At 38.8% G+C, this 25,301-nt stretch overlaps 1 protein-coding gene across 1 annotated transcript in view; it reads left to right on the forward strand.

Annotated features, from left to right (window-relative positions):
- The window catches only part of ENPP1 (ectonucleotide pyrophosphatase/phosphodiesterase 1), a 56,033-nt gene that overhangs the window by 3,908 nt on the left and 26,824 nt on the right, over positions 1–25,301 (forward strand). The window contains exons 3-14 of the mRNA XM_025212440.1: positions 768–884; positions 3,558–3,683; positions 4,210–4,270; positions 9,774–9,871; positions 12,390–12,469; positions 13,605–13,724; positions 14,867–14,976; positions 17,956–18,021; positions 18,329–18,401; positions 20,041–20,149; positions 20,893–21,024; positions 22,366–22,397. Coding sequence (XP_025068225.1) covers positions 768–884; positions 3,558–3,683; positions 4,210–4,270; positions 9,774–9,871; positions 12,390–12,469; positions 13,605–13,724; positions 14,867–14,976; positions 17,956–18,021; positions 18,329–18,401; positions 20,041–20,149; positions 20,893–21,024; positions 22,366–22,397 — 1,124 coding nt within the window. The remainder of the gene's footprint in view (positions 1–767; positions 885–3,557; positions 3,684–4,209; positions 4,271–9,773; positions 9,872–12,389; positions 12,470–13,604; positions 13,725–14,866; positions 14,977–17,955; positions 18,022–18,328; positions 18,402–20,040; positions 20,150–20,892; positions 21,025–22,365; positions 22,398–25,301) is intronic.

Genomic DNA, 25,301 nt, shown 5'->3' on the forward strand with positions numbered 1-25,301 from the left:
AATTATTTATACAAAGTAGAAAAACATCATGAGATAAGACTGAGAGTTCCTTTACTATGCTAGAAATCTGTAGCTTTCAGATTTCTATGCTAGAGAAGAGAATTAAACAGTCTCTCACATTCTCAGTTTGTGTTCTAACCACTAACAGATAAAATAGGACAGCCTCTGTATCACTGTTGCAAATCTAGCTCTTCATTTCCGTTTTTTTTTCATGCAACTGCCTGAAAATGAATGTTTAGTTTCAGATTGATTGGGGGTTTCAGTTCAGGCACACAAAAGAGTTTCATGTTAGTAAGAAAAAGTAAAACATTTGAAATTGATTTTATCGCAATCTGGGTGCATCTAAATGTTCATTAGTGTGCCATAGTTACTGCACATTAAGTTTACTACTTGTATAATCAAGTACTAAATCAATATGTAGTGAGTGGTGTTACTGCACAGTAGCACCAACGCACATCTTTTTAGTGATGCTACTGTGCAGTAGCCTAATAATACTGTGCAGTAGCATAGTAGTACTGTTTCTGCTGTGACATGCTACTGTGCAGTATTATTAGGCTACTGCACATATAGCATCTTGTGTACATGTACACTTTGTTCTTTCTTTTTTTTTAACATTCCCCATCTCCAGAATCAATTCCTTGCTGAGTCTGCTTTAAATTGTGGAATATCTTATCTGTGTCATTCACTGCATTGATTTTTATTATTATTGTTGACCTGTTGATGAATCCAGTATTCCAGTTGACATCTAATATTGTCACCTATTCCAGTCAAAACCTGTAAAGGCCGTTGTTTTGAGAGGACATTTGGAAGCTGCCGCTGTGATGCTGATTGTGCCAAACTTGGAAATTGCTGCTTAGATTTTCAGGAGACATGTATAAAGCCAGGTAAGGATAAAGAGTTTTTGGAGGTAGAGGGGCATAATTACACTACTACAGTATGAGGCAACTCCACTATTGGGCAGACAGATCACCAGAAGCTACTGGCATCTTTTGCACCCTGTTTCCTAGACCTGATCTGAGTAGGAAAGTGGTTTAAAAGCAGGTGATTTGTCTGTGTTATTGCTACCACCATTGCTACTATTTGTGGACTGCAGTGATTACTACTTATAGTGGCTCCTGACAACCCAAAGCAGGTATAGGGACCCTATTGTGGTAGTCACTGGGTGCATCTATATGAGATGTTTACTGCACAGTTGACTAATTATCTGTACCCTAAACATCTTGACGTCTATGCGTGCACCCCTATTAGGTTGAAGTAAACTAATTTTCATAGCAGGATAGTACTTGTATTTCCAAGTGAAATGTATTTACAAGTTCTATTCTGCTGGGGAGTAAAAAACTGCAGCAGCATACGTGTTGATGCTGCCCAGCTGCCCAGAGCACGAGGGTGCTTTAGTGCAGGGACTGCCTGTTGGCTAGCCCTGCACTGAAGCTCCCTCATGCCCCAACCAGCCCCTCAGCAGCACACTGATCTGAGGGTAGCAGTCCCAGGTTGGCAGGCTGACCCCTGGAGCCCTTTGCCAGCCAGGGCTGCTCCACCTGGGCTCTACATGCTGCATCTGAATAAACTGTGGAGCTTATTGCTCCAGAGTTAATTGCTCATCGTGCACATTCAAACGGTACACCCGGGAGCAATTAACTCCAGATCAACACGCTCCGCAGTTTGCACTGTAAGTGCTTGTGTAGACATGCATTGTACAGACAAATAACAAGCTTGTTCTTGCTCCAGTTGGCTTGCAATCCTAGCTGTATGATCATGGCTCTCTCACAAATCTTCTGCATGCATGTGGAGGCATTGTGTTGTTGGTCTGGCTTTTCACCTGGCCCAGGAAGCAGAATGTATGTCTACATTGCTGCTGTGGTGCTCTTGAGGATATCTTCAGCAATCAGGCCCCAGGCATCTGTGCCTATTTCTCATGTGCAGAACCTGGAAATGAGCCTGTGAAGCCCTCTTCTTATCCAAATCTTCTTATCTTCTGCCGTCTTCTTATCCAAATCTTCTTATCTTCTGCCCTCTTCTTATCCAAATGAATATAAGATTCACAGACGCTGGTCCCCTTCATCATCACAGCTTCTCAGTTTTTACGTTCCATTTCTCCTCTGCTTGAATACACAGCAGAGGCTATATTCTGACTCAGGCTGTCAGATTGACTGTTCTGTCACATTGCCACAGCCTATGTGGGAGGAAAGTAGAAGAATGGGATAACAAGAGGAACAGAATTTAGCAGAAAATCTACAGTCACTTATCCCCACTTATTGTTATTTTCAGAAAAAACAATAGTGTTTAGATTCATGCACTGAAGGTGTTGCTCTCTATTTCAGTATTTAATCTTTAAGTAAAACATCCACAAATCAATGGCTTTAAAACCAGACAGTTCAACTGAGTTCAAACTGCTTCTGCAGAGAGCTTTAAAACACTTTCTAAACTGCATTTATCTTACGCATTTCTGATTGTTATTGTAAGCTTATATAAATTAATTCCCCATGCCTGCACCCCACTCATTAGCTTACTTGAATTACTTTAGTTAAGTGAGGACCAGAAAAATGTTTTTTGCCATTAATTCCATAGGTCTAAATTGTAGTCTCCTTCTCATGAATGCAAGTTTAGAATTGGGCGAATTATTCCAGACGTATACCACTGACTGTGAGACGAGAATCCAGTCCATAATTATCAACCTCCTAACGACTTTGTTGGAGCAGGAAGGGGAAATTGCTACTCTTATTAATGATATGAGAATAGCTAACAATGTCTTTACACAGAGATAGTCTTTGCCTCTTCCACAGCTAATGCCTTTACCAAGCAAATGTACTCTAGTGAAATATCACATATTTAATCCCATTGACTTCAAGATGTCTGCTTGAGTTTACAGTTAAGCATATGTATCCAATATTTATTGAAGGCGTGTCTTCAAATGATATTGTGCATAGAAGTATTGTGTTGTAAAATAGCAGTATGTTCTCTGATTTATGGAAATAACTTTACTGAAGTCAGAGATTCAGCTAATGTCAGTAGGCCATAAGATTGAACTTGTGTACTATCTCAAATATCAATGGAAATAAGTATATGCTTATTAAGTGTTCCTTGAATCAAGGCTAGAATCAATGGTAACATTTTTCTGAGTAACTTAAATGGGAGCCAAGCTAGCTTTATAGTTTATTGTTTTTGTCTAAGTATTTCAGCCATGGGTTTTCGTTTACTTTCTTTTCATTTTTTAAAATTATATTTACTAGATTAAATGAGCTTGCTATGAAAGATAAACATGTCACATTTAAAGAATCCATTAAAGGAGTCTTCTGTTGTTTTTTACTGGTCTGTGATAGATAACCACATGCTGAGTAATTGTATGCAGATGTCCATGCATCTGGGTTATTATTTAGATATGGGTGTTATTGCTTTCTGAAAGGCCCAAATCTGCTGTTTTTCTGCATGTGAGAGACACTTCAAAACTCTTTGCATATTCATTGGGGAACATAATTTAATCCTACATTTCTCAATTACTTATGTATTTAACCTAGAAATAAAATGGTACTCTCTCTGCATTTAATTTTTCGTTGTAGCTCAAATATGGACCTGCAATAAATTCCGGTGTGGAGAAAAAAGGCGACCAGAGTATCATTGCTCCTGTTCAGATGATTGTGTGGAAAATGATGATTGTTGCTTCAATTACTATGCTGTTTGCCAAGGTAAACACCCATTCTGCCAACTTCTTAATGCATAGAATTTGCTTGTCTGAAGGAGAGAACATAAAAGTTATGTCACGATATTAATTATAAATATTCTAGGTCCTAACAATGCCTAGGCCCTAACAATGCAATGCTTAACTGAAATAATTATAGCAGTTATTAATGGCTGAGTTGCTAATGGTTGAGTTATTAATTATAGCAGTTATTAATGGTTGAGCAGTTATTAAAAGTTGGTCTGGCCAACTTTTTATTATTCGCTGCTAAGTTCTTGCTATTAAAATTACAGTAAGTAATAGTAAGCCACCTGATAAATCCTCACCTCATTCTGATGTTGTGAAGGCTGAATACGATTTTTTAAAACATAAATAACCATAGAACCGATACACTTAATTTAATATGAAAGCTATATTATATTCCTTTGGACTAATTAACCTTGAACAGCAAATAGAAAACATTAAATCATTTGAACTAATTGAGAAGGAATATATCAATCTCTGGAAAATAATCTATGCTCTTGTGTTTTAAGGAGAAAAAAGTTGGGTGGAAGAAAAATGTGAGAACATTAATGAATCCCAGTGTCCAGCAGGGTAAGGATATTCTCTTTGTTTTAGAGTTCAAATTTAATTTTTTTTAAAGTTAACATTTATCTTGGTGAAAAATTCCCATATCATCAGGAATCTTTGAATAACAATGATCATTTATTATAATTTTACAACTTCCAAATGTCTTCCAATAACATTACAAATATAGATATTTCCAAAAGTTTTCCCTTGATAAAGGGTTTGGTGTACAAGAACCATTTATTTGCCACCTTCCTTAACTACTGAATGTTACAAAGTGAATACCTTCTATTTCCATCTCACCAAATATGATTTAAGGTAATACAGTCTTCATTATGGTAAAATGATAGACATTCCGTACTCATAAACTAAAAATAATTATGCCTTATGGGTCCAGTTTGGTTTCCATTTAAGTCAATAGAAGTTTTGATCTTCATTTCATCTAGAGAAGAATTTCCTATCCAAGAGCCAGCCAAGGGTCTGATGCACAAATATCTAATCCCATCATGGGCAACACAACACCCAGAAAAAATGTCCATTTTTTGTCTCAGGTTCTCTCAGGCCACATCTCCCTAGAATTGCTCTAGTGGGGCTGTGAGAAAATCCATTAGAGTATAATTTGGGGATGGGGGAGAAATGATTATTTCTCCTTCATAACCTGTCATTCCTGGTTGCAGTATGTGAAACATATACATGTGACTCACCTGCAGCCTGGCACCATGTTTTCCCCCTGGTTTTTTTGGTTTTTTTACCAGAGGCTGCTGGGAAGCCCAAAGAGATTATCTCTCTTATAGTCTCTTTCCTTGCCAGAGCAGAACAAGGAAAAGGCAAACAGAAGCATGATGAATGCAGGTGGCACCAGCAGCAAGTAGCCCTGTTGGTGGAGCCAGGAAATGAGAGACCTCAGTGGTAAATAGCTCTCCTCATTTTGGCTAAGTACAGCCAGTCAAAAAGCCTGAGGCTGAATCTATTCAGTCTTTGCAGGTTAGTCTAAACTGCACAGATTAAATTGAAACAGAAGTGAACACACATTTACCTTTGATTCAGGAAATACAGCCACATGCCTGCAGTGGCTCAGGCCAGAAACTGGGGGGCACTAGAGCATGGCTCTCTGGCTGTGAGTTCACTTCCTCTTCCTGCTGCCCCCAAGGTCTCTGGGATTTGCAGAATCAGTCCAGAATCACAGCAGCAGGACTCTGCAGGGTTGCTCATCATTTCCTCTTCCTGCTTCTAGGTGCCTCTGAGATATGTAGTCCACAGTCATAGCCAACAGTAAGTTTGAATGGGGGAAGGTGTGTTACAACCCCCATGTTTGGCCCCAGACCTCAGCTGGGGTTTGCCTGGGGGGGTTCAGACCCCTCCACCCCCATAGACTAGGCTGCATCCCCAGTCAGGCTTGCCCTCCCCCCACACCTCCTTGTCAGCCAGCCCTCACTGCTCCACCTAGGGAGCAGACAGCACTGTACAGCTCAGGGCTGGAAAGCATGCTGGAATACTCTGATTTAATTTGAACCAGGAAGGGGTCTGGGTAGGGTGGCCAACGCCTTTATATCCTTTATTTTTCTCTTCAAAAAACCTTTTTGTCCTCTATTTTCTTTCTTCAAGACAAAAAATAGAGGAGATAAAGGCATTGGGTTTCATATCAATAGAGGACATAGGACAACTGGACTGTCCTTTATATTGGCCACCCTAGCGTCTGGGAGAGAAGTTTCATAAACTGGTTTGACCCAGTTCAGTTAAGTCTGATACTACATTCAACCAGGTTTATCTTAAATCAGGTTCAGCCATTTTGAAACTGGTTTATGTGCACCAAACTTCTGTTCTGTTACAGGTTTAAACCAGTTTCTGATCATTTAAACCTGTTTATGTGTAACTTCTGTCCCTAGTCTTTGGGTCCCTTCTGGCTCTTTTTTCCTCTATTAGACTTTTTGCTTTCCAGCCAAACTCAGCCTAGTAAAGTCTCCTACTGGGAGAGCCCTTGTTTCCTAGACAGACTCCCCAGTCCCTAGCCAGTTCTCAGCTGCCATCTCCCCTGAGCCAGATAGAGCTGCTTCCCCAAATATCACCCATGCACGTACCTCTGCACTCTCAGATATCCCAGAACCCACTTACTCCCTGTACCCTTAGATTCAGCCACCTCTGACAAGATCCAGCTAGACAGCGCTCCAGAATGCCAGCAGTCCTAGACACCTGCTAGCACAGTCTATCTATTCCAGCACACCTAGAATTTCTATTTATCCCAGCACATCTAGGTAGTTTCCCACCTCGCTACTTGCCCCAGCCCTACAGTTGTAATGTTATTGGTTGATCCTTCTGAGCTTTTTTCTAAGGGAAAAGAGAGTGCAACAGCAAAAGCCAACTGCACTGGTTTCACTGTCTCCCTGGGTTCACTGTCATTCCTGGGTTTGTGGTCACAAGTGACATGCTGTTTCTCTGCAGGCACACTTGCTTCCAGAGAAGTAAAATTTCCTTAATGATTTCCCAGTAATAAATACCATCACACACAAACACATTTCTCATATTCCTTTTGCTTCTTCTCAGACCATGGTTCTGTGTGGAAGGCCGGGAGGGTGTGATTTGAAAATTATCTAAAATGTGGAAATTGCTTCCTGAGCCAGTGATTCTCAACAAGGTTGCCATGTCACCAAGGGGTATCTTGAGATCCTTTCAAGGGGTCCCCACAGGTGGCCGCACAATGTTATCAGTGTTATGTGTGCAAACATGATTCACAAGATTAAACCCAGAGGTTTCAAATAGAAATGTATAGCATTAAGACATGTTGACTTTTTATGATCTTTCTGACTTCTTTGCAGCACAAGATAGCTTTATTATTTTTCTGTGGTCCAAAAACAAGTAAAAACGAGGAGCTGAAATTTTCCAAAGGGTGCCTCGAGTTTAAGGAGATGTCTCTTGAGTCTAGAAAGGTTGCCACCACCTTAAATAAAGTACATACAGTGTCACAAGCAGTGATGTCCAGAACTTACCAGCTGCGTTTATTAACAATTACTTATGTTATAGATTCCACCATTATAAGATGTCTTAATGTCTTAATGTTCTCTAAGCTTTCAGGACTAAGTCAAATCTATCAATAAGTAAAGCTAATTTTGAAATATTAGAAGAACCTCAGCAGTGCATCTGCAGATCATTTACTTGAGATTCTGTAATTTTGCCATTGACATGTATTTTGGGAATGACTCTTTGCTATGAGCACCGATTTCTGAACCCAAAACAGCTGCTTTGTATTTCTGATCAAGATACGATTTACATAGTGTTGAGATTGTTGTCTAAATGGTCTACAAAGTCAACTATGAAGTCAGGAGATTGTTTTTTCTCTCAAAAATCACATTCACAGACCCTGAAGTACCATTTGCTGTTACCAGCAGGTTCTGGCATTGGGATCTAATGTGGGCTGGATGTCAGTGAGCTCTTGTCGTGCTCTTTCTGAAAATGGTATACCTGTTAATGAAATTCTTTGCCCATTTCTTCCAAAATTGTTCCTATTATGTGGACTATGTAATATCAAATTTTTTAAATGCATTTGGAAAATGCAGCATAACTGGTGGAAAACAATTAACTGACCTTTGTAAACATGCAGTAATTAGAATTTGCCTTTCACACTGGCAAATCTGTGATGTCAGTAGAGCTCACAATATCTCTAAGATGGCATGTGTACTCAGTGACCATATGGCATGTGGCTACGACTCCACATTGGACCTGATTTTTGCATTCTTCATGCTAACTACATTCCCATTGTTAAGGAGTTAGGCTGCAGACCTGTGACATCAACAGTGGGCATGCTGAGTGCAAGTTAAACTGTCAGGGGAAAAAAAAGATCTGCATCTCAGGTATGTTTTTGCCTGAAATCATCAAATTAATCTTTAAATTGAAGTGAACTGTAAACTATGGCAGGTTTACATCGGACTGTTACCTTTGCCTAAAGGGGTCCCTGATTGTGCTGACTGAAAAATTTGAGACTGAACAATTTTCTATTGCAAAGTGCAGTTTTGTCAAAATAGTGATATTCTGCAGGTATTAGTTGATTTCAAGTAAATTGTTGATGGAGAGTTATAAAAACTTTTCACATTTTTATTTTGATAATGTTGAAATGTTTTATTTTGATGAGGCCAAAACATTTAATATCAATTTTATCACTTTATTTAATTTGCTTTAGAAATACATAGTTAATATGTCTGATATAGCGTCTTGGCATTATTGAAACAAAAGGTTTTTATATTATTGGAAAGCAACATTTTGACAAAAACTATTCTATGTAAGTAAAATATTTCAGTTTTTCCTAATTGATCCTTTTAGAATGTTCTGTTTTGTTGTAATTTCCTGCGAGTCGGAATATATGGTTTCTATTTAGCTCTAATTTTCAAGCTCTGCTGTTTCTCATTGTGCCAGGGAGGTGCTCAGTTGAGCCAACTGACAATCTGGAGGCTTGAGGGTGAATTTCTGATCAGGTTTCAGAGGCAACTCAAGACAGTTGGTCCCAGCTGGAAGTGAACTGCATACTGCTGGATTTTACTGTTTAAATGAAGGGATTGTCACCCTCAGTACTAATTGGAAGGCAAAGCAATAGCATAACATGGAAGAGCTACCATTTATGATTTGTACTTTTTCTCCTTGGGTTTTGAGCTCACAGCATGGAAGAATAAGTGTCTAGAGTCTTTTACCAAAATGGTTTCCATTTGGGTTAAACCAGAAATTCTGGTTCTATGGGCTGGATCTGGCCAACAGCCAGAGATTGATGACTTGTGGTATAGTCACTGGCAGTGCATGAAGCTTTTTTGGCCGACATGCCAAAGAGCTCCAGTCCTGTTTTAGAGATACAGAACAAAAAAGGATGAGATAATAAATGCACCTTTATGTGCAGTTGATTTTTGTCATCTCTGCTAAGACATCTAACATGTGATAATAAATTTAGCATCCATAAAACTAGAAGCATGAGTCCAAATTCCTGAATATCTTAGAAATCCACATTAATGTGAATTTCCAGCCATATCAGGTCACCCTAAGATCAGATGTATGATGGTTCAAACTGCTTCTAAAACTTATTTAGCTGAACTATTTTTAAAAATGTCTATAAAACATTCCCAGTGAAGACATGGCTCTATTACCTAATTAATCTTCTGTTGAATAAGACTGTATTTCTGATACCAGCTAAAAGGAGTTTAATAGAATGATTTAGATGTAAGCATTGTCTCATACCTTACCAAGCGCATTATCATCTCTTTCCAAATAATCAATAATGGGCTTGAAATATGTTTTTGCCATTTTGCCATGTTCTGGCTTTATAAGATGAGGTGGAAAATAAGATGCAGCCTACAGTATTTTAATGGTATTTCAGTACTGCACCTGTACATGACTTCCCATTAAATCTCTTTTCTCAGTTAGTCTGTAAGGTGAAATTTACCCTGCTTTCTACTTACCTCTAAACTTCAAGACCTGGAAGATTTCAGGCAAAACTTTTTGAAAAGATGCCAGGAAAACTGTTGATTAACTAATTGCTTAATTTCTAATTGTTCAGGTTTACAAAACCCCCACTCTTACTGTTTTCCTTGGATGGCTTCAGAGTAGAGTATTTGCGTACATGGGGTGGACTTCTTCCTGCTATCAGCAAATTACGTAAGTAACTTCTTTGTCACGTGGCAATGTGCTAGACAAGGCTTCCCATGAAAGTTACAAATTCTTGCCAGTAAAAAGGATGGTGATTGCAGCAAATGGTGCTCTTAGGGCTCTGGCAACTCTTTAATTTTGTAGTGCTACAAATTTTGTATAGGGTACAGGAACAGTTAAGGCTGCTGGCATGATAGTCATTTAAATCAGTTAAATAACAGGTCCCCTCCCAAACCAGGTCTGTAGCTTAACAGATGTGGCAGAAAATTTACATTTTGTTTCTACTTTATCTAGTCTATTAATAACTAGCATGTTATTAATATGAAGAATTATAGATATAAAACAGTGCTAGTTCAGAGATAAGAGAGTGTGATTTTACTTTATGTTAGCCATGTCTACCCAAGATGCTTACTGAGCAATAGCTCATTACTACTATGCTGTAGCATTGCTGGGCATGAACTGTGATGTGATGCTGCAGCACAGTAGTAATGAGCTACTGTTCAGTAAGCGTCATTAGGTAACCTTGCTGGTTACTGTGCAGTCATTTAGTACTTGGTTATGCAAGTACTAAATGAATGAGCAGTAACAACTGCGCAATCAGCTTCTCATGTAGACATGGCCACTATGCGCCAAGACCACTCTTAAATTGAGACAAAAATCTTAGTTGCATCTGGCATCTTGCAGAACACTTTAATGTGTTTAATTTTTACGTGTGTCACTGGCATTCATGGGGTTTGTCATATTGTAAAGTTTAAGAACATACAAACATGTTTACAAAGTGAAGGCCTAAATTCCCGGTTGGCAGCCAGTGCCTTACAGTAAAATACACAAAGAACAGTGCAGGATAATTGGTTCTGACAGAATCCTTAAAACATCTGAACACATTTGTTTGACAATTGATGGGAGACTGTCAAATGCGTTCAATTTTTCAGGGCACATTTAACCACTTGTAGCCCTCATTGTTGTCTTATCGGTATTCACGAGATCTTCCTTCAGGGTAGATACCTGCAGCACATCATTCTAAAGTTGCCTTGACCAAGGGTAGAGATGAGTTTTTTGCACATTATACAAACATATTCCAAAGTGGAGGTAACAATACAAAATGAAATATTTGTACAGACATCTGTGGCATGTAGATTTGGGTGGAAAGAAGGTGGTTGTAGATTTCTCTTGGCTTTAGTTGTTCAAATAATGTTTTTGAACAAAACCTTCATTTCTCTTTGGCACAGAACTATAGGAAACAAATCCAGTAGTATAGAAGACAAAGAAATACAAAAAAGTCCTAGTCAAAATCCCCTAGGATTTGGGATACCCCCACCTCCTCCCTCTTTCCCCTGCTCCAATTTAAAACAAATGTGGGGGAGCAGCCAGGGCAAACCTTTATCTCACAGCACCAGACAGGGCTGCCAACAAAGATTTGTCATTACAGGAAAAAGTACTAGTGAGGATGTCTTTTATTACACATTAGAACATGTATTGTGAGTTTTAGGAGACAGGTTGCCTTGTTTGTATTTTACTTAAATTAGTTTTCCTGGTAGTGGTCTAATCCAAAACATATTAATATCAATATGAAACTTCCCAATAGATTAATGTCCCTTAGATCTGACATCTGGTTTGCAGGTCAACCGGCGAAGCAAAATAACACATGAGATGTGTGAAGCCTGCTGACATCTGTATTGTATTGAATGTGCAAGAAGAGAATGATTATTTTTCTGTTTTATAATCTGTGCACATGCTTTGGATTGATTTGTCAGATCGTGAAATTTAGTTTCATATATATAATTTCTGGTTCTTCCTTGGTGCTCTTTAGTCCTACAAATTAGGACATGAGTTTGGGTGCTGATTTTTAGATAGATAGATAGCTAAATAGATAGATCGATTTAGGCACCTCATTCTGGAATCAAGTACTTGACAATCTGATAACTGGAATGTGCTCTCACACTAATATAAGTTGTGCATGATTTGTTTTAAAGACCCACAGCTTTTTGGGAAGAATATAGTTACACTTGGAGCAAAGAGTTATTCTTTTTATGAGATACGCATATAAATTAAAAGGAAATTAAATAGCTGATTGTCAGATGACAATTGGCAGAGAACTAGAGCAAGAGCTGCTTATAACTCTGTCCAAAGCTACTTTATTCTCGGGAACTTGCAGACAGAAATAGCTAATAGTTCTCATACTACTAAATGATCTCATCAGGTGGCAGGTCTAATTGGGATCATGCAATTTCTTATGATCACATCTGCCCGTAGTTTGGATTATAAAGCCAGGTTCCATGGCTACTGAAGTCAATGGTAAAACTCTCATTGACTTAAATCATGAAGAATCAGACCCATTAGATGTATCTAGAATTTCTACAACTAGCTGTTACATTTGTAATACTTATATTTAAAAACAAAATGAAATGGGAGAGCCAAAAGACTTCAGAATACAAGTTCTGCTAGAGTGTAATTTAAAAAATGAATTAATATATAATTGGAACTTATTGGTTTCTCTCTTTTCTAATTTTAAATTTTTTTTCCTTAGAAAAATGTGGAACATATACTACCAGCCTGAGACCTGTTTATCCAACAAAAACATTTCCCAATCATTACTCCATTGTCACAGTAAGACCATCTTATGGCTTTTTTCCAGGAAGAGATATTGTTCAGCTTTAATCATTTCCAAGGGAAATAGGAGTTTATTTTTTGTGGATTATCAATATATCTATGAAGAATATTTAAGAATTCCTCAAAGTAGAAGTCACACATATTCTTTTCTCTTCTTATTTCGACTGTGGCTTGGGGTATGATAGTAACCATATAAAACTGCTATTTTGTGGTTAAATTAAATCGATCCAAATAAGTAATGCCTATTGTTGAGTACCAGCTGCAATAATTTCTATAGGTTCATAAATTGGTATGCTCCTTCACCTTGTCACACATTTGGCCATTGGGATAGGAACAGACTAATTTCTCTGAGATGTCAGCTTTATTCCCCTTCTTTAGAACAGAAAAAGTGATATGAAGTAGAGAGGGGTCTGGAATCAATATAGAAATCTGAATATCTCTCAGATTCTGTGTGTGGGGATAACTGAGATTATCTGGGATCTGAATCTGTTACAAATACAACCCAAAGGGTAGAAGCCTCACAAAATGTGCTCTTGTAAGGTTTTTCTCCTCTGAGTACATTATACTGGAGGAAAAATAAAGCAATTAAAGAAACCTTCCAAAATTGAATTGCCTCTTAACGTTCAGTTCACCACCAGACTCTTTCTGGCTTTATGTATAGCATACAGAATTTGGAAAGTCCTATGAATGGATTTACTGACTTTCTTGTCTATGTCATTATTTCTTTGGGGATAGCAGGAGGCAGGTCAGTTGCAAAGTTCTTGGATTTTACCATTTTATTAAATTTCTTTAATCCTTTTGCATTTGCAAATTCAAGAATGTGACACAGAGATAATCTTGCCCAATGACTATGTAACAGTGACCTCAACCCCAGCATTCTGCCCTGTCACTGCCTCAGTTTCTTCACTTTGATATATGCCAGGAGAGCCAATTCAGTAAAGGTGCATATGATTTTAACACACAGTCTGAAAAATAGTGCAGTACATTTATGAGAAGCTTCAGTCGGTATTTTAGCCTGGCTGTAGCAGTGGAAGGTGATGCTGTTAAATCACTCTAACTTGTTGAAGTGATAGAGTGCAAAATATGTATGTACTCTAGAAACATTTTAAAAATGACACAATTTTAATTACAGGGGCTGTATCCTGAATCCCACGGTATAGTTGATAACAAGATGTATGACCCAAAAAGAAATGTTTCCTTTACACTTAAAAGTGCAGAGAAGTTTAATCCACAGTGGTACCAAGGAGAGCCTGTAAGTATTTATAAATAAAATATTGCTGCCAGACACACAAGAGCCAGTTATGTCATATACTTGTTTCTCCTGCATACAGGGCGATAATAGGATTCAAGGTCACAGGGAATGCTACCCCGCCAGCCAACAAACATTGCTCAACATAACTACTTGATTATATTGTTGCTATTGTAAAATGGAAAATTAAACTGTGAAATGGATGCTAAAGTAGCTTAAATATATCTGCATGATATGAACTTTACTGTTGTTTTTTCCTTAGTGATATTGTGTTGAGTAAACAATGTAATAAACTAGCATGTCTTTATTAATGAGGCTCCTTCATTCAGATTAATTGTCTTGGCAGTTCCTCCCAGTTCAGAATACTTTTATTTTTCTTCTATATTTTTGCCAAAAATGGGTGGCAATCTGCTGCTGAAGCTGCTATATCATATCATAAAAAGCCATCCAGTGGTCCCCACCCTTCAGCTGCAGCGAACATAAATGTTGACACCCTTCCTTTTTGCCTGGAGAATAAGATATTAGAAATAAATAAAGCAACGACTGGCAATGGTTTGTGCCTATTCTTTCTTCTGTGCCTTTCATTACTGTTGTTTCTAACTATTACTTTACCACCTTATTCAATCCATTTCTGTTTGCCCTCTCCCCACTTTTTATTAGTTTCATCCACTTCATGTTATCTCTCAAGATCCTGCAGAATTGTCCAAAATTCAAAAATCATGATTTGGGCCACAAAAATTTTCTTAGCCTTCTGGGGCAAAGGAGAAAAATGTTTATACATCTTTCTTATGACAAGCAAACTTTCAAATATTGAAAATTGCCATGATGTTCTCTTGTTATCCTCCTTTTTTCTATACAAAGTTCTCTTATCTTTGTTTTTTTTATAGAGGTTGTTTTTCAGCTGCTTTATTTTTATAGTCTTCTATAAAGTGCAATGCCCAAACTGGATATTGTGCTTAAGCTGAGGACGACTAATGCCAAATAAAGCAATATAGTCACCTCCCAGGTCTTGTATATACCGCCTGTGTTAGTGCAACCCAGGTTTGACCCTGCCAAATGTCACAGAGCCAGAAAAAAACGTTTTGAGATGTACATTCACACAGCTATTTCAAGGACCTTCACAACTATTTTGTTTTATTTCATAGATCTGGTTGACAGCTATGTATCAAGGTCTAAAAGCTGGCACATATTTCTGGCCAGGATCAGATGCAAAAATTAATGGAACTTTTCCAAATTTGTATAAAATATACAATAGGTATGTAAAATGACTATTTTGTGGGAAGGGCAATAAATTGCATATAATTATATATACTGTGTAGGATATTCTTCTTTTTTTCCTGCTTTGGCTCAGCTTTTGCAATAGTCCAGAGAAGAGTAAACATGTCTGACTGCTTACTGGTACAGTCCCGCAAAGCTGTAAAAAAAAAAAAAAGAAGAAGAGAAATGCTCATTAGAAGAGCCTATATTTTATATTATGCATATTGTATGCCTACATAAGGAACCTACTATCCTGTACCATGCGTTACAGGTGAAAGCTGTTCTGTTATAACTGTTATATTTCCACCCACCTAGAGTGGTATAAGTTAAGTAAAACTATGGTAACTTTAACCCTGATTCATTCAAGGTGAAGATTACAGTGATTTAGCCCATTTATACTACTATAGGTGAGCTTGCATATTAGGGCTGTGTGAAAGGGCTATCTTTTGTTTCGGTTTCGGAGGGATAGTGATTCATTTCAGTGTTTCAGATCCGCTTCGATTCAGCCAAATCTGTTTTGGAGTTTTGACGCTGTTTCGGCCATAGGCTATAATGAGGAATCACTAAAATGCCTATAACTTTGTCATTTCTTGCCTGATTCAGATGAATATTGCCAGGATGGTAGCCTGCCAAGTTTCAAGGAAATAAGTGCAGGGGTTTTTATGAAACTGTACCTCAAATTGTTCAAAGCAAAACTGCTGTCATCCTGCACATAGATCCGGGGATCTGCGTCCCCCAAGAAGAGTCCAGCATAGCCTTGCAGCCCTCCCAAGGGGTGCAGGCCCCTGGATCTGTGTGCGGGATGACAGCAGGCTGCTGCTGCCAGCTGGGGCCAGCACCAGCTCTGGGTTCTTCCTGGTGGGGGCTGTGCTGGGCAGACTCGGGTGCTGGTGCTGGTGCTGGCCCTGGCTGGCAGCACCAGCCTGCTGTCATCACCATGCTTCACAGCAGGTGATTGCAGAGCTTTAAAAAAACCCCAACAAACACCCTGCACTCACTGGCTGCAGCAGCAGCGATTGAGGCCTCTGGTGGCTCGTGGCAGAGCCCCCCCACGCAGTGCAGGGCAGTGGGGATTGCCTCCCCACCTCGCACTCACACAGCAGCTGCCCCATGGTGGGGGTGCAGTGTGACTCAGCAGGGTGCTGCGCACTGTCTGGGAGCTGGGGCAGCTCCACCTGTCAGCTGGAGCTCCTGGTTCGATTCCCTAGCTCTCTGATTGCTTCCCCCAGGTCTCTCATCATTCTCCCAGCTGTTCTCAGGGGGTGCAGGCCCCTGGGTCTGCAGGCAGGATTTCAGCAGGCTGCTGCTGCTGGCTGGGGAAATAGCTCAGAGCCACCACCATCCCCAGCTAGCAGCAGCAGCCTGCTGTGATCCTGCATGCACATCTGGGGGCCTGTGCCCCCCCAGGAAGAGCTGGGGGAAGGACCAGGGAGCTGGGGAATCGAACCAGGAACTGGGGGAACGTTCAGGGACCTGAACATTCCCCCAACTCCTAGTTCGATTCCCCAGCTCCTGGTTTGATTCTCCTAGCTCTCTGATCATTTCTGCAGCTCTTTCTGATGGGCGTGGGCCCCTGGATCTGCATGCCAGTTTCAGTAGGCTTCCTGGTGTGAGCTGTGCTGAGGGCTTCTGCTGGTTCCAGCTTGCAGCAGCAGCCTGCTGAAACCCCTCACACAGATCCAGGGGCCTGCGCCCCCTGGGAAAAAACTGGGGAAATGATCAGAGAGCTGGGGATTTGAACCGGGAGCTAGATGTCAATATCAGAGCAGTCCTTCCCACCCTCTTCCCCCTCCCTCTTCTTAGTTTTTGTTTCCCTGCAAGCCCAGCTCCAAAATTCTGAAATTCTCTGAAACATTTCTGAAATGTTTTGGAGCCTTCCATTTCGATTTGGATTCAGTGTTTTGGGTGCTGAAACAGCCTGAAACACCTCCAAAACAAAATGGCTGCCAAAATTTTGCGCAGCCCTATTGCACATAAAGCAGTTAAACTGGAATAATTGATGGCATCTGAGGAATTACAATCTAGATGAAAGCTGCTGAAGTAAGGTGCATAACGGGTTGGATTACAGTGCTCAAATTGGTTGGAAACCTAATTGGGAGGAAGACGAGGGGTTCCACAGGCATCTGTCCAGTATCTTGTAGTATTCAATAACTTCATTAAAGACTTTGAGGATAGAATGAATTGCAGACTTGATACATTTGCAGATGACACCAAGCTGGGTGGAGCTGCAGACACTTTATAGGATAGGATTATGATTAACAACAAGAAATTAGCAACAAGAAATTAACAGAGGTCTAAGAAGTATGACTTGAAAGAAAAGGTTGGAAGAACTGGAAAAGATGGGGTGATCGTAGGCTAATCTTGTGTTGATTATGATTTCCAGTTGGCTAGGGATATGTGCTGCATCCTTCCTTCTCCAGCTGTGTGTACAAGGACATTTGGATTGCCTCATGTAGCTTAAGGCACAACTTCATTAGCAACCAGTGCCCTAGGTCTGGTAAAGGTATAGCCAGGTTTATGTCAATGAAGCTTGTTATCGATATGCTTCAGAAGTTTTACCCTGGATTTTAGTTAGTCATGTTTATCGTGAATGTAACAGGTGGGCTCACACAGCAAAACTCATGCTGATACAATATAAGAAAGAAAGCCTCAGGCTATTTGAGCATGCCTGATGAAATCAACAGGACTATTTGAATGAGGCAGGCCAGCAAGATTGAGGGCCTTATGCAAAGCCCATACAAATCAAAAGACATGATCCCATTGACTTGGTAGGCTTTAGATTACGCTCTGTGCCTTCTACTTGTAAAATTTGCCATTAAGACCTACATAGAAGTGATTTTGATTGATTTAGTTGGTATCTATCAGAGCTTTATTCTAGCCAAATGATTTCATTTTTATTTGTGTTGAAAGCAAGACAGGCTGTGAATATTGCTTTGGTCCTTTGAATTATATTTGTTATTTCATTGTTCTGATACAGTTCAATCCCATTTGAGGAAAGGGTGACAACTATTCTTCAGTGGTTGAAGTTACCTGAAGAGGAAAGGTAGGTATGAAATTGTGAACGTAAAGCTCCCATTTCCCAGTTAAACCAATGAAATATGAATGAATACATATATTACAATATAAACACCATTTATACTTAATGTAATACTCTGTGCACTATTTTACCATCTTCAACAATTAAATTAACCTAAACTTGTTAATTGTCTTTCTATCCCTCCCTTAAAATGTTCCATTTCTGATGATGCACAGTGTTTTCTAATAGTTGCTATCCATTGTTGAATTAGTCTTTTCAAGCTGTGTTTCAATATGTATGTAAAATATTACGTTTTTGGTGCCGTTTGATATAGACCACACTTTTACACTCTGTATTTAGAAGAACCTGATACCTCAGGCCACAAGTTTGGACCCGTCAGCAGTGAAGTAAGTAACTCCCTTTAAAAGCTCTGTACTAAGTGTTGAGCATGTAAAGCATGTTAGATTAATGGCCATAAACAGGAATTCTTAACCTACTTAGCAGAACACAGACTTTGCAATTAGAAGAACAGTGAGCACTGTATATAGTAAAGGGCCTTTAATAAATTTGCTATTGAGGGTGTTAATAAATTATCAGATTGTCTTTTGGTTATAATATAAAATTGTAGATGCACATGGGAATATGTAACCCTCCCTCAGTTCATATGGTAATTTCTGGAAAATTTCAGAAAGAAAAAGAAAGCAAATGATTTTCATGGACATTTTCAGTTTAGGAAAAGCTGTGTTTCATTTAAAAAATGTTTGTAATGAAACCTGTTCTACTTTAGTTATAGTACAATTACTATTCATATTGTAACTGGCACTCCTGCTGGCAATGTCAGTGAAAGAATTAAGTGAATGTGGAATTAAATGGTCATATCCCCTTCACTACAAGAAGGCAACTTTAGAGAAGAGTGTAGTGTTGCAGAGGCTGGCAATACCACTGTGGGTGATGTAACTATTCTATAAATAAAGAGGTATCCTTACTATCTGGGATAAGTTACTCTTCTTGAGAGCATAAAATACTTACAGTTGTTGACACCAGAAACTAGAAGGGGCTGGGAGGAGGAAAAATAATGTGGTGGTTTAGGAAAGGCAGAGTATTATATTATCTTGAGTTTGGAGAAATTTTTGGCATCTAACTTGGCAAATAAGCTCTGCCAGCTTCCCTTGAGACAGTCTGCACTCTGGCTTTGTGCCAGTGCTGGGGGATCACACGGTTTTTTTATATGGATATTTAACAAAGAGACTTCATAGCAGCCACCATATCCTAAAAATGTCAAACTTTATTGCCATTACCTTTTGTTAATGATGAACCTGTGGTTACGTATTATAAAAAGTACTCTGAGGATAAAAACTGTTGTAAAGACTTCCAGCAGCTTTATCACATATTTCTTCAACCCTTACTCACACTGAGCAGAGTAAATTATGCAAGTGGTCTTATTGAATAGTAAGTTGATTACAAAAACTAGTTAGTTGCATTGATTACCTAGGTATCTATTATTTTTTGCAAGTAGTCCTACTAAGTCTGTTGTCACTAGCACGGTGCCAAGTCTGAATAAGGAAGAGAGAGCTGAGCCATAAAATGGCATATTTGGTAGCTAGAACCAAGTTTTCAAAGCTTGGTTCTAACTAGTAAAACTTTACATTTTTATTTAAGCTACCAATCCAGCCTTGGGAATTTCTAGTTAAAATAATCCAAATGACAAAGTGTATAAATTAAGTGAAGGTGGAACTTCTTATATTGACTTTTTAGACAAATAGAAAGCAAATAAATTGTAATACCCAGAAATGAAAATGTGGGTGGGACATTAAGTCCTTACTTGTATAAAAATCACCAAGGAAGTCTATAGGAATATTGATGTGAGCAGAATATCTGTTTGCTGAAAGAGACCTTTAATGAGTACACATGGACAATATATTGTACTATACTTTTAAATCAACTTTTAAATCAGGTCATATTAAATGTTAAATTTATCAGGAATGAATGTATTTCTGATGGAAATGCTTAATGTTAGTTTTATAGCATGATGTAACTGTTTCGCAGGTCATTCTTGCATTACAGAGAGTGGACAGGATAATTGAGATGCTGATGGATGGTCTCAAACAAATGAATTTGCATAAATGTCTAAATATCATCCTTGTATCTGATCATGGTAAATTTGATTTCATAATTTATATTCTTACAGTGAGGTGACATTCTTTTTTCATTTTTTACTACAGAAAAATGTGCTAACCTGGTCCGTATTTATACTATCTCATTGTAAAAGAGCCTTAAAATGACTGTAAATGATCTTTTGCAATACCAGAGCGGTATAGAGCATCCTTAGTATAACTAAGAATCGGTGTCCTTATTTTCTCTTTATAGAGCTGGAGATGTTGGGATGAAGCTATTTATTTTTCGTTGCACATTTTATACATAACTCCCCTTTCCCCCATTACCAGCTTCCTTGAATTCAAAGTAACAGACTTGTGTATTTGTACCACCTGCACAGGATAAAGTAAAAGCCACAGCCATGGCTTTTTTTCCACTAGCTGCCCCAGATTGCAAGGCTATACCTCTGAAGCTGAAGTTCCTGACTACAGCCCGAAAGTGAAAATTATCCACTCTATCAGACTCCCAAATTACCCTATATATTCTTTCTTTAGACATGGATATTTTATTAACTTTTCTTCTGCCAACTGCAATTAGGGTGTTTATACAAGTTGTAAAAGGGTGGATGGATGTGTATATTATGACTGCACACTTCCTTTCCTATTATTTAGATATTTTGTTCTGGCTGATAGTTTGTCCCGAAAGGGTATATTTTCCATTTCTAGAAATCAGATATGTATCTCCTTATCAAGAATACTGAATATTTTTATCTGCCTTTTGAATAACTTTTATTTCGCTTTCCAGGAATGGAAGTAGCTAGCTGCAGAAAAACAGCCTATCTGAGCACATATCTGGACAATGTGAATAATTTCATGATTGTGGCAGGCCCCGCAGCTCGCTTGAGACCAATTAATGTTCCAGATGAGTATTTATCTTGTATGTAGTTGCTAAACTAATCTGTGTCATTAGAATATGTATTTTTATACATTTAAACAATTGAAATAGGATTCATACATGCATAAGGTACGAGAGAATCCTGCAGAGGGCAACAAAAATGGTGAGGGGGCTGAGGCACACGACTTACAAGGGGAGGCTGAGAAAAGTGGGCTTATTTAGTCTGGAGATAAGAAGACTGAAGGAGGATTTAATAGCCTCCTTCAACTACCTGAAGGGTGCTTCCATAGAGGATGGATGTAGACTATTCTCAGTGGTGGCAGATGACAGAACAAGGAGCAATGGTCTTATGTTGCAACAAGGGAAGTTTAAGTTGGATATTAGGAAAAACTCTCACTAGGACCGTGGTAAAACACTGGAGCAGGTTACCCAGTGAGTCTGTGTACTCTCCATCCTTGGAGGTTAAGACCTGGCTAGACAAAGCCCTTGTCTGGGGTGATCTAGTTGCGGATGGTCCTGCTTTGAGCAGGGCGTTGGATTAGATGACCTCCTGAGGTCCCTTCCATCCCTAATTTTCTATTTCTCAGACTCAGTGCCAGCTGAGGGCTACTAGGATTGAGGAAAATGATGATATATAGACATATAAATCTGTTTTTAAAGGGGTTCCTGCCTTCAGGAATGCTTGGCTGTGCAAGGCTGTCTATGTCTGTATTTTATGCACACATGTCATTCAAAGAGTGTTGAAGCATCAGTTGTGGCTCTTTCTTCCTTTTTGTTTTATGCGTGGCATCTCTTCAAACAGATGTCTAGTTATTAGCTTAGCAATTCCCACTTTCCTTCAAACCTGATATATGTTCCTGGTCTTATTTTAGATGCCCTCATTCAGTTATAATAATTGATTTCATTTGTGACCACACATGTTAGCTTTATATCTTCCCTGACATCTGTTGGTTATGTGATATCTCTTTCACCTTTGTTGATGTTTGTAACATTTTCAAATGCAAAAACCTAAACCCCACTGAAGTTCATAGGTGACTTATGCTTCTAAGTCACTTAAGCACTTTTGAAAATGTTGCTCATTCGCTTTTAATACCAAATGCCTATAATTCTCTGGAAGTTTGATGACCCTTACACAAGAAGCAAAGTTGAATTTATCTATTATCTTTAAAGAAAGATTGGAAGCTATATATTCCTTTTTCCTGGTTGATTTTATTTTAAGAATATCAGGTATGCCAACTCCATACATCCTAATTTTGCTTTTATTCCAACTGTCTGTTAGTATAGTGTATAGTACTGAATCAAGTCCCATGATTGGAACTCTTTGATTTTGCATCTACTTTTCCTTAAACTTAGGTGACTAATTCTTACATATGACTCTTCCAGTTGATTATGAAGGCATTGTCAGGAACCTTACAGTAAGTATTGCTTTTAATATTTGCTATTTCTTCTTGATTTATATTGATGTTTATTCTTTTACAGTATCAGCAATATGCTAAATCCATTTAAATCTCTGTCCCCAAAGGGGTGTCCTAAAAGATGTGTGTGTTCAGAAAGATCTTGGATACTTTTAAGGGAATAACTTTTTTCCTGTCTATTTTTTTTTCTTTTCCAAAGCAGAACTGGAAGTGTTGAGAATTTTTCTGGAAATGTCATTAGATTCATTACTCTTTCTATATATGACACAGTGGACACATCTACCCATGACGCTACATCTGTGCAGCAAATTGATGTAGCATCAGTGAGCAAAAACCATGATGCCACAGCTACCCTTGGTATAGCATGTTGCTATGGTGATGTAGCAGCTAAAAATAACCGTGTGCTGTGCGGACGGTGCAGTACAGGCTGTTATTGTTCCATCATTTAGTATTTCCAAAAGGAAACACTAAATGGCAGTGCAGTAGCAATGACGCCATAGGGCACATGTAGATGTGCCCAGTGAAAGATAAACAATGGCTGGGAAGGGCTTAGAAAAGTCAAGGGTCACAGTAACGGGATGATGCAAGGAGCCACTTTTGGCTTATGCGGGACTAGAGGTTTTGTTTGCCATTCATAAACACACTTTTTCCCCCTTCAGCTGACATTACATCATATTTGCTCAAATGTGGAAAATATTGTGCATTGCCAAACTTTAAAGACACATCCGCTTGTGGTTCAGAGAAGTCTTATGTGCAGAATTTTTACTTCTATGAACAAAGAACATTTAAAACTATAGTGAGATTAAGTAATATCTATCTAAAATATGTCCCTCTAGAAGAAACATCCTTTAGCTTAGCATGGTCCAGATTTCCTGAGTCTGAACAGCTTTCCTGAGTCTGAACTCAAGCTTGCCAGACAGCAATATTAGGGTCTTGTAATGTTGGTTACATATTTCACACACGTGCACTACCTTTTCTGTTGTACGTTAAAAATAATTTTTCTTAAAGAATAAACAGGATGAAATTGAGACAAAGTTCTAAGAATTGGTCATTCTGAAGTGTAATTACTAGGGCCATGCAAAGCTTTGGTCCCTGATTCGATTCGGTGGAGATTCAGTCTGATTGGGTGGCCAAATCTCTGAATCCAAATTGAATCAGAGGACCCTTTAATCTCTGCGAATTGAATTGGAAACCTCCAAATCAATTTGGAGAGATTCGGAAAGAGTTGACGATTTGGACATAGACACAACTTTAAATGTTTTTTTTACATACCTCAAGGTACCGGTGCGGCTTGTGAATGCTGTAATATTGGGGCGCATGGACCGTCCCACAGGAGTGCAGGGGGCTCCCCAGTACGTTTTGCAGCAGACCCGGAAGCGGACCAGAAGAACTTCCAGTCCACTTCTGGGTTCGCCGTTGAGCATGTGAAGGGCCCCCCCGCAATACTGTGGGACACTCTATCTGCCCCAGCATCACATCGTTCACAAGCCGCACTGGTACCTTGAGGTATGTAAAAAAAACATTTAAAGCTGTGTCTATGTCTGAATCGCTGATTCTCTGAATCAGCGTCGAATCTTCAGATTTGGATTTGGCCAAATCAAATCGGGGACAGTAATCCGAATCAACGAATTGAATCACTGTCCCTGATTCAGGCTGAATCTGAATTGAATAGGTCCTGCTTCGCACACCCCTAGAAATTACCATATCATTGTATAGCAATTATTGCCAGTATTTACTACCATTGTTCTCAAGAGCATTAACTGTTTAACACAAACATACATTTTGTATATAATACCACTGTTGTTTATTTCCATTATTTTAGTTACATACAATCTTTAATAAATAGCTGTAATTTGTCCAGTTTTTCTGTATAAATATTGCTATAGGGTTTTTTCTATGAAGTTTGTGTCTAAACAGATTTTCTTAGATGTTGAGCTTCAGCATTATGCAATTTGCAAAAGTCAGCAAAAGATGACAATTTTCCTGCAGCTGTGAAATGTTGAGTGTATGCACATGGAAATCAAAAGATACTGACTCCATTTTGCACTGAAGTGATAAGAGTCTATGCAATAGTTCACTGCTAACTGGGAGCCATTGAAACTCTTCCATGCTCAATTATGCAGCCATAGTTTATAGCAGTCTTGCTTTGTAGGAGGTTGCCTGGCTGTAGAGGTTGCAACTTTCAGTTTGGAAAATAGATTAGGAATTAATCTTCTGAAGAGCTCCGTATTGAGGCTGATCAAATAATTGATTTTTCACAGAGCTAGGAGCTGATATTTTGGTTTAGTTTGTTTTCTGTTACCCCAATGAAAAATCAAACCAAAAATCATTTGATAAACAAAATATTTTATTTAACGTAACATTAAAAAAGTTGTTCATTCACTCTTTAAAAAAAGCAAAGGAAATTAAATGTTTGATTCACAACACTCCCTGTGCTGGTAGTTGATATCTTCCCCTGCTCCCCTTTATGCAAAAGTTCAAGGTTACTCACCTTAGGTATGGGAGCCTTTGCTTGTAGCCCCTCCTGTACTTGATGGGGTGCAAATCCTATGTCTTATTTCCTAAAAGAGTTCCCTAAACACATCTAAGGTGGGGGGTGGAGATTTAATTCTTGTCTGTTGCTGCTGTCCTACTTCAGATTCATAAATAGGCATTCATAGATTCATAGATGTTAGGGTCAGAAGGGACCTCAATAGATCATCGAGTTCGACCCCCTGCATTCATTGGAGCAGGGGCTAGAACTCAGGTGTCTTAGGCAAGGACAGATATTACACATAGACTGGTTTAAATGATCAGAAACTGGTTTAAACCTGTAACAGAATATAAATTCAGTGCACATAAACCAGTTTCAAAATGGCTGAAACTGGTTTAAGATAAACCTGGTTGAATGTAGTATCAGGCTTA

The sequence above is a fragment of the Alligator sinensis genome, unplaced genomic scaffold (genome assembly GCF_000455745.1).
Source record: "Alligator sinensis unplaced genomic scaffold, ASM45574v1 scaffold824_1, whole genome shotgun sequence".
Taxonomy (NCBI): domain Eukaryota; kingdom Metazoa; phylum Chordata; order Crocodylia; family Alligatoridae; genus Alligator; species Alligator sinensis.